At 38.2% G+C, this 9,887-nt stretch overlaps 1 protein-coding gene and 1 long non-coding RNA gene across 6 annotated transcripts in view; one reads left to right on the top strand and one right to left on the bottom strand.

Moving 5' to 3' along the window:
- Nucleotides 1-5,674: 5,674 nt before the first annotated feature.
- The window catches only part of CCDC83 (coiled-coil domain containing 83), a 51,679-nt gene continuing 47,466 nt past the window's right edge, over nucleotides 5,675-9,887 (bottom strand). For all 5 annotated transcript variants that reach the window (XM_040630934.1, XM_040630936.1, XM_008704406.2 and 2 more), the window contains one exon: nucleotides 5,675-7,202. In XM_040630934.1, the coding sequence (XP_040486868.1) occupies nucleotides 7,041-7,202 (162 nt within the window). In that variant the 3' untranslated portion in view covers nucleotides 5,675-7,040. The remainder of the gene's footprint in view (nucleotides 7,203-9,887) is intronic.
- On the top strand, nucleotides 7,222-9,641 carry LOC103675348. Its single transcript, XR_571818.2, has 2 exons — nucleotides 7,222-8,442; nucleotides 9,209-9,641. It is a non-coding gene; the product is annotated as an uncharacterized LOC103675348 (long non-coding RNA).

Below are 9,887 nucleotides of genomic sequence, written 5' to 3'. Positions count from 1 at the left end.
ACCATCCCTCTGATTTGGTGTCTGGGGGCTTTAAGGTAAAAATGCCTTGCTGACCTCTGTTAGTCATACAGAGGGGAATCCAGTGTAGTTCATTTTCATTCCTCTTAGGAGGGAAATGTTGCAAGGCCTAGCATATTTTTATAGCTGAGACTATACAAAAAGATGGCCCAAACCCAAGAAGGCAAGAGGTCAGTGAGTTGAGCACCCAGCTTGAGGAAGGATATGCTGACAAAACTTTTTACCAAGAATCTGTGAGGATATCTGAATCTGCAGCCCCTTTCAAATGCATTCACGCTGCTGGAAACCTGAAAACGTTCCTACGTGAAGAATCTTTAAAAGCATCTTGAAGGTTTTTAGCACTTACTCAGATCATAAGAACAGAATGACCGAAACATAACCAACCGTAAGAGTCACCGTTTAAAAAAAAAAAAAGGCAGCCTTTCTGGGAACTTGAGCCTCATAAAGTCACAGGAATAGGAAATGGAAATACTTAATCTAGTTAAAGTCACTAATATTTAGAAAGCCTCTGCTGCTTGAGGGCACATTTCCTTGCATCTAGTGCAAAAGCCAGTTTTATTCCAAGAAAAATACAGAGAACTGTTGTGTTGAGCTCTAGTAAAACAAGGAAGGATCAAGCAGGCCTTTAACAAACAGCCCTTTATTGCCACAAAAATCCCCTGGCCTCCCTGTTCCCTGAATCGCTCTAGTGTCTGGCTATAGGGCTCGGAAAGAAACAAAAATGTTACCACTGACCCACAGTGCCCGCCCTGCCTCCCCCACACTCGTGAGAATGTTGGAAGTGGGTTTACTACTGGTCCCTACAGCCTGAGGTAGATCAGCAGATCCTGGGTAAGGCCTCTTGGAGCCTCACACCAGGCGGCAGCTGAGTGCCTGTCCCCCAGCCAGCTCAGGACAAAATGAACCCCTTCATGCATCGACCTCAGAGACTGGTCAGCGCCTCACAGCATGTGACAGATGGGACACAGACGCTCCCTGTACCTTCACATGAATGCACTTCAGAGACAACTGCCAGAGACTCCTGTCAAATGCCAGTCATTATTTCAACTGCCATGTATTGTGTGTCTAGTATGTACAGGTTATATGTCCTCTTTAAAATTTTTTTAAAATTTTTTGAAGATTTTATTTATTTATTTGAATGAGAGAGAGAAAGCACAAGTGGGCGGGGGGAGGGGGGCGAAGGCTGAGGGAGAAGCAGGCTCCTCGCTGAGCAAGGAGCCCCATGTGGGACTCAATCCCAGGACCCTGGGATCGTGACCTGAGAGTGATGCTTAACTGACTGAGCCACCTGGGCGCCCCACATGTCCTCTTTTTAATCCTTGAAAAAAATTCTGCAATATGAGAATTAGGTCCATGTAATACAGAAGTGGAAACCAGGCTTAAAAGAGGTTAAGTGACTACCCAAGATTCAAGATAGCCAGCCTGACTCCACAAAATGTGTTTTCCCATACTCTACCTTATCTCTTTACATCTCCTTAATTTCTTCAAATTTATCTAATTCCTGGCCCCAAATAAAAAATTTCCCAACCTGAGGCTAAAGCTACTGACACTCAGTCTCTACCCTTCCGCCCCCAGAATCTTGAATGGCAGCATATAAAACTCACATGCTTGGTTATTCTGCAAACTGAAACCACTACATAAAATCCTTCTAAACTCATCTTAAATTTCTTCTCCAAACTTATTACTAAGGGTGCTAAAAATAGAATATTGCAAGTTAAATACAACCACCCACCACACCTAGAATATCTTGTCTTGCTTTCTCCCCCCATTCTTGCTTCCTCCTTTGCTGCTGATATGAAGAGCGAAAGCAGTTTTCACCAGCCCACGGAGGCCTCCCTGACCCACCAGGCTCTCTTACTGGACCATTAGCATCTTGAAGAAAGGGGCAATTTCATTTTGCCTCCCTGATGCCTTACACACAGTGCCTGGCTGGAAGGACTTGTTTGATAAACCCTTCCTCGACTGAGTGACACTGATAGGAAGTTCACGGTGGTACAGCCGTTTGTGGAGATTTGCTTTGTAATGTCATCTCACAAAGCTACCACCATACACTGTTTAGAATTTGGATTGTTAAAAAAAAAAAAAACTGCAGATTTTTTTTTAGAGACAGGGCCATTCTGCAAATTATAAACACAAGAAATGATATTAACAGAAGGAAAGAACATTCTTCCCTTTCCTTTTCCAAAGGATGCCTTTTCTACTCTGACATCTTCTTGGCAGCAAACAAGACTTTTAGCCATTTGATATTTTCTTCCGATTCAAATTCACATTGTGAAGTAAAAACTGCCACGACAGACAAGTTAATGCTGGAATCCTACCATGTTATGCCTGGCTTGTTTTCATAATCTCATGGTCTGAACTTTCCAAGAGTGAGAGAAAAACAATGTCAGTTTCTGCTGACCTACTGAAACCAGTGGGTTGTCACATAGCCTCTGTTTGTTGGTTTACTGGAAGCTTCTTGATTTGTCCCAGTGGAAAGGCAGTAAGTTTCTTTTTTTTTTCCTATCTGAGAAAAGTAAAGATAAATCTTATCTATAAAAAGTTTACTTTTCTTTCTTAAAAAGAAAATTGACAAATCCACTCCATGTTGTTACTAACTTTTCCAAGGACATATCTGTTTCTGTTGACCTCTGAAAGACCCCCCAACAAAGTCTTCTGCCTTCCCGTCAGGAAACACTCTCGCTGCTGTTCACACCACAAGACGTAAGCTTGGCCTTTCCACACTGTCACTTTATGGAATTGATTGGAAGATAGGTATTTGGGCAACATTTTGGGGGGTAGCTTTTTTAAGTATAAAATATATCAGTCAAGTATACAAATCTTAAGTGTCCTCCTTAATGTTTATGAAGTGAACCATCCAAGTTAACTGCCTCTCAGATAAAGATTACCAGAAAACTCCTTCACGTACGATCCTAATCATTTGCTACTACAAATGTAACCACTATTCTGACTTCTGTCATTAACGTTAGTATGTCTGTCCTCTTTTGTGTAAATGGAATCATGCCATATGTGCTCTTTTGTGACTGCCTTGTTTCACTCGACCTTATGTGTATAAGATTGAGCTATGTAGCTATATTTGGCACTCATTTATTCTTTTTCATTGCTGTATAGTATTCCATTGTGAGACTCTATATAGATTGATATATGTATCACTATTTATACATTCTACTATTGACAGTCATTAGGGTTGTTTCAAATTTTGACTACCGTCAGTAAAGCTGCTAGGGATATTGTTGTTGTGTCTTCAGGTAAACATAAGCACACATTTTTATTCCATATTAAGCCAAGAGTGGAGCTGCTGGATCATGACATATATATATGCTCAGCTTTAATAGATACTGCCAAACATATTCCAAAGTGTTTATGCCCATTTGTGATCCCACCAACAATTATATGGGAGTTCAAGTTGCTCCATATCCTTGTCAATATTTGCTGTTTGTAACTTTTAATTTTAGCCATTCTGATGCATGTGTAGTTGCATCTCATGGTTTTAATTTGCCTTTCCCTAATGAGTAATAATATCACTCTTTTTATGCTTATTAATCATTAGGATATACTCTTTTGTGACGTGCCTATTCAAATCTTTTGCTCATTTTTCCCTAAAATAGTTGTCTTTCTTCCTATTGATTTGTAAAAGTTCTTTTATATATTTTAGATATTTCTTTGTTAGATATATGTGTAGAAAATATATTCTCCCTGGATGTGGCTTGCCTTTTGACTCTTAATGAAGCCTTTTAATGAAAAGAGACTATACTTTTCATGAAATTCAATTTATCAGTTTATGATTAGTTATTTTTGTGGCATTTTCCCCCTCCCCCCAGGGAGTAGGTGACTCAGGGAGCAGTAGATTTGGGGGAGGGGGCATGTGGAGCACAGCCAAATCCACATTTACCCACCTACCAGAAGTAGATGTCAATTCAAGCATAGGCTTTGAGAATCTATTGGGTATGTTACGGGGAACACAAAGATATTCTCTTATATTTCCTACTTGAAGCTTTATTGTTTTACCTTGCATATTTAGGTCTCTGATCCACTTGGAACTGATTTTTGTATATGGTACGATATAGGTGTCAAGGTTCATTTTTTTCCCTATGTAGATATACAGTTGACTCAGCATCATTTTTTTTTATTGACCCCCCCCCCCAATTATAATGGCATGTTTGTCAGAAATTAAGTGATTTTGTGGGTTGGTTTCTGGATTCTTCATTCTGTCCATTGGACATTTTCTTTATCCTTGGGCCAAAACCACACTGTCTTAAATATTTAAAGTCTTGCAATTTGGTAATAAGTTCTCCAATTCTGTTGTTTTTCTTCAAGATTGTCTTAGCTATCATAGGTCTTTTGCCTAGGTTGTAGATTTCCATAATAATGTTAGAGATATTAATTTCTATGAACAAAAACCTGATGGATTTTTTATTGAGATTGCACTGAATCTACAGATATAGGAAGAACTAACATCTTAACTCCTTTGAATCTTCCAATCCATGATGATGGTGTATGTCTCTATTCCCCATTTATTTAAGTCTTTTTTCTCTCAACAATGTTTTACAGTCTTCAGTATAGAAGTCTTGCTCGTATTTCATTAGACAGTATTTCTTGATTTTGATATTTTTGGTGTTATTATAAACAATTTAAAATTTTCCCAATTGTTTGCTGCTAGTACAAAGAAATACAATGGACCTTTGTTGACCTGTACCCTGTGACTTTGCTAAATTCACTTATAAATTCTATTAGTTTGTAGATTACTTTGGATTACCTACGTACAGAAACTTGACATCTATAAGTAGGAGAGTTTGCTTCTTCCTTTCTAATCTCTATCCTTTTAATTTCTTTTTCTTGCCTTTACGGAACTGGCTACAACCTCAAGTTGTATTAAATACTCAAGTTCCATTAAATACTGTTGAATAGAAGTATGATAGTGAACATATGTGTCTTGTCCCTGACCTCAGTGGGAAAAGGTTAATATTTCACTATTAGGTGCAATGTTAGCTATAGTTTTTTAATGATATTCCTTGTTTGCTAAGAGCTTTATCATACTATTATGAATTTTTATCACACTATTGAATTTTATCGAATGCTGCATCTATTGAGATGATCGTTTGAGTTACCTATGTTCCGTTCATTCTATCCTTGATTTTTAAATTTTGAGATATAAATTCACATGCAATTGTAATGGGCATTAAGGAGGGTATGTGTTGTGATGAGCACTGGGTGTTATATGCAACTGATGGATCACTGAATACTACATCTGAAACTAATGATATGTTGGCTAATTGAATTTAAATTAAAAAAGATAATATGAACAGATAGCATGTACTCTTTATCCAATTTCCCTCAATAATGTCATTTTTCAAAATTATAGTATAATATCACAAGCAGGATATTGACATTGATTTAATCCACTGGTTCTGTTTGTGTTTCCACTCTGATTTCTGAATGTTAAACCAACCTTGCATTCTTTAAGAAATAGGTATAACTGGATGCAATAAGCTAATATTTTGTGAGGGATTTTGCATCTGTATTCACACGAGATATTGGCCTGTAATTCTCTTTTCTTGTAATGACTTGACAGGTTTTGGTGTTAGGATTATATTGGTCTCAATGAATGATTTGGAAGTGTTGTTTTTTTTTTTTCTCTGTTCTCTGAGTTTATGTATGTTTGCTATTATATCTTTTTTTTTTTTTTAATCTTTGGAGAAATTCACCAGTAAAGCAAGCCATGTTGGTTTGAAATTTTCCTTGTGGGAAAATTTTAAGTACAGATTAGAACTTTTTTTATAGATTGGGTACTATTCAGAATTTTAGTTTCCTCCTGAAAGAAATGTTTTTCAAGAAATGTTTCCATTTCATCAAAGTTGTCAACTCTATTTAGAAAGTTCTTTTCCTTTAATTTCCTCTTATATTTTTCATAATGTTCGTAAAATCTGTAGTGATATTTCCTTTTTCATTTGCTTTTTGTTTTCTTTTTTGATTAGTCTTACTAGGGGTTATCAACTTTGACCCTTCAAACTGGCTTTTAGCTTTGTTGATTTTCTCTTTATCTTTGGCCTTATATTTAAAAGATGTTCCTTGTAGAAAGCATTATAAGTAAATGTAGCTTTAAAATGGAAGGTTCATGTCAAATTCAGCTACAGTCATAGTCCTTGGCTTGTGGCGCTCATAAGAGGGAAGTGGTAATGGTCTTGAACAGGGACTCAGCAGTTTAGATTTCTTTTTTTTTTTTTTTTAAGATTTATTTATGTATTTGAGAGAGAGAGAGGGTGTGGGGGCAGATGGAGAGAGAGAATCAATCCCAAGCAGACTCCCTGCTAAGCCTGGAACCCGACACATGGCTTCATGTGGGGCTTGACATGGGGCTGGACATGGCACTCCACATGGGGCTCCACATGGGGCTCAATTGCAGGACCCTGAGATCATGACCTGAGCCAAAATCATGAGTCTGCTGCTTAACCAACTGAACCACCCAGGTACCCCCAGCAGTTTAGACTTAAAAGAGCTGAGAGGAGAGGGATCTCACTCTTGGTGGAGTATTTTTATATAATAAATACCACCCTCAAATTCATTTGTTTCTAAAGTGTTTTATATTTATTATAAATAGTGTTAGATTAAAGAAGAATAGGCTTGAACTGTGGACTGGCTGTCTGTCATTGAGCACTCTCAGAAGCAAAGCGGTGTAGTCAGTGCTATACAAGTTTCTGAATTGGTCTTAGAAAACTTCTAACTGGAATAACAGATCAAGCAGAAGATTTTAAGTGATAAGGAAACTCAGAAACCGTCTTGGGCCCATTATCATTTTTCTGAATACTTGGACATGGAAATATAAAGTGTACTTGCATTTTTGTCATGCAGGTAAATGAACAGCTGAAGACTTGGAACTTTGATATTAAATGTCATTATGACCTTTAGAAATAACAACTGGTTTAAAAACGGACCAAAGTGTAAATAAAATAGGCAAGTAATACACTTCAGTTCCCAATGAAAATTTATTAGGAAAAGTTATTTTTACTTTGCAGCGTTTGGTCTTAGAGAAAAGACTTCATCATTTTATATGTGATGCGGCTTTCTGGGATCCTGACATCTTCATAGCATTTGACTGGAATTTCTTTCTCTTGAAAATGAATGGGCATTTTCTTGCTCTCCACACTCATGAGCTTCACTTGCAGGGGACCCAGGTTTACATAATCCTATGGTGAATAGACACAGAAGAGAATAGGAGAGGTTATCCAACAAGTTACCTGTCTTAATAGTTAGGTTTCCTTTATTATAGTTGGCCTTTATCTGACAGATTTCATTGCTCTCTTAATTGCCCGAGAAACATGTGAAATATGAGAGCCACTGTAAACAGAAAACCGCTCAATAAGCTTATATACCCAGTGGGGCGTGGTAGGTAAGATCTCCCAAAGAGCAGGCAGCAAGGCGGACGGGCTTGTCTTTCGGAAAGTTGAGTGGGGGGCATCAATTAGAGTGGGGAGATACATTTTCTCAAAGTCTTTAATTGGTAGAAGAAAGTGTTGGCTGTATATATGTAGCCCTCTGCTGGCCAGGATATGCCCACAGCAGAGTTTTCTATATTATTCAAGAACAATGGGAAGGATTTGTAAGCATCACTTTGACTATAAATATTCTAATATTAGGCAAATTCTCCATGAATTTTCACCTTTCACAGGACCACTAGCTACTGTATAGGTAAAACTGACTATATTCTGCCAGATTAACTATAGTTTAAGATATCAGCAAATGGAATTAGAAATCTAATTTCCATGAAATCTCAGCCAACCCAATACTGGGTTGAAACAGCTCAGGCCCTACCCAGCATGCCTCCTTCTTAGAAGCCTCCTCAAGCCATAACTCTGTCTTCCAGCAAATCTTTCCTGAGTGCCCACTTTGTACCAGGCCCTGTACCAAGTGCTGAGGTGCAATGATAAGGTCACAGGCTGACTGGTCAGGGAGACAGAGACAGGTGCTACCTTCCTTTTGTACAGCAATTAGTGATTTTCTAATCTGTCTCCTAGCATGTAAACAATTTGAGGGGAGGGCCTGCCATATAGGCATCTTTGAAACTTCATTTCTTCCTCTTCTCCCCATAAATTGCCAAACATCTAACAAGTACCTGGCATGTTGTGGGTTTTTCAAGAAACATTTATTAGAATTTAGGAAAATCACAGAATAAAAAAGGCATTGTTTTATTTCTCAAAAATGCATATTGTTGTATTTATTTTGTTTTAAAAATACGTAATTGTAGAGCTACAATAAATGTGAGATAGGAGAAAAACAAATTGATGGATGTCTCCAATATATTTCAGAGTCTGCTGAAGCTGTCATGACAAAATATCATAGACCGACTGGCTTACACAGCAGACATTTAGTTCTCACAGTCTGGAGACTGGGAAATTCAAGATAGGGTGCCAGCATGATTGAGTTCTGGTAAGAGTTCTCTTTCTGGCTTGTAGATGGCTGCCTTCTCACTGTGTCCTTACAAGGCAGAGCCCCTTCTCATAAGCCACAGTTCTATCAGATTGGGGCTCCATCTTTTTGACCTCATTTAACCTTATTTACCTCTGAAAGACCCTTTCTCCAGATTGGGTGTTGGGGCTTCAACCTATGAATTTGATGGGGGTGAGAATGGGGATGAGGATCCAATTCAGTCCATAGCACAGTGCCATTTCCACCATCAAAAACTTCCATGGAAAGTAGGAAGGTCTTTCATTTACCCAAATGGTATGTGATTTTGGAATTTTGTAGATAATTGTCCACTAGCCTGAGGTCATGAAAACATACCAGGTGTCATGGTTTCAAGACCCCCATAGGGGTGTTTGAATGCCATAGAGAGAACTTTAGTCTTTAAATTGTCACTTGATATTAGCAGGACTGAGTTGTAGTTAGCTAAAATGGTTTTTGTTGATTTTTTTCAGTTTCTTCTGCTTTCATACAGCACTCTTTCTCCTACCAGACTCTAAGTTCTAGGAGAATTTTTAAAGTAATTGGTAGTACCAAGAAGGAAAATGGCAAGGGGTGGATGTGGGAGTAATTGGAATGTACCAAAAAGATTTTAAAATTAAAAAGCTTTCATACTCCAGTTTTCACCTAATATGGTATATGTGGCAGTTTGTATTTTCCAAAGACGGCCACACTAATAGATATCCTGTCCCACATGCTTTTCTTACAATGTGATGCTCCTTCCTCTTTCCAGATGCAGGAGCTACATTCCCTCCCCTTGGGTGGAACTTTGTAACTACATCAACCAATAGGATATGATGGAAGTGATGGTGTATGATTTCCAAATCTAAGTCATACAAAATATTGCAGCTTTCACCTCAGTCTCTGGTATTGCTTGTTCTGGGAGAAGGCAGACACCAGAACAGAGACAGTAAAGGCACCTCGTGGAGAAGCCCATGTGAAGAACAGAGGCTCCCTGCTTAGCCAGCATTAACTTGCCAGCCATATGAGTGAGCCACCTTGGAAGTGGATCCTCCTGCCCCAATCAAGCCTTCAGATGACTATTGCCCCCACTGACATATGACTGCAACTGCCTGAGGGCCCAAGTGAGAACTGTCCATTGGAGCCCTTCCCAAATTCCTAACTAACAGAAGCCATGAAAGAGAATAAATGACAATTGTTATAAGCCACTGAGTTTGGAGGTAATTTGTTATATAGCATTATATAACTTACATGGTAGACTAGGAATGGAACTCTGTTAATGAATATATGTAGCAAATTGCACAAGGATAGAGGTGAAAATTCTATCTAATGAGAGATGTGAATGGTGGACAAATTTTACTAATAAGTGCAAATAGAAGTTTTCAATATCCATGTGTTAGGTTAATTTTCTCCATTAATTAATTAAACAACATTCTCTTAGTACACAAGTT

This window comes from Ursus maritimus, unplaced genomic scaffold (genome assembly GCF_017311325.1).
Source record: "Ursus maritimus isolate PB19 unplaced genomic scaffold, ASM1731132v1 scaffold_16, whole genome shotgun sequence".
NCBI lineage: Eukaryota > Metazoa > Chordata > Mammalia > Carnivora > Ursidae > Ursus > Ursus maritimus.
Note: the sequence above shows the minus strand (reverse complement) of the source record. Positions and strands in the feature narration are given on the sequence as shown.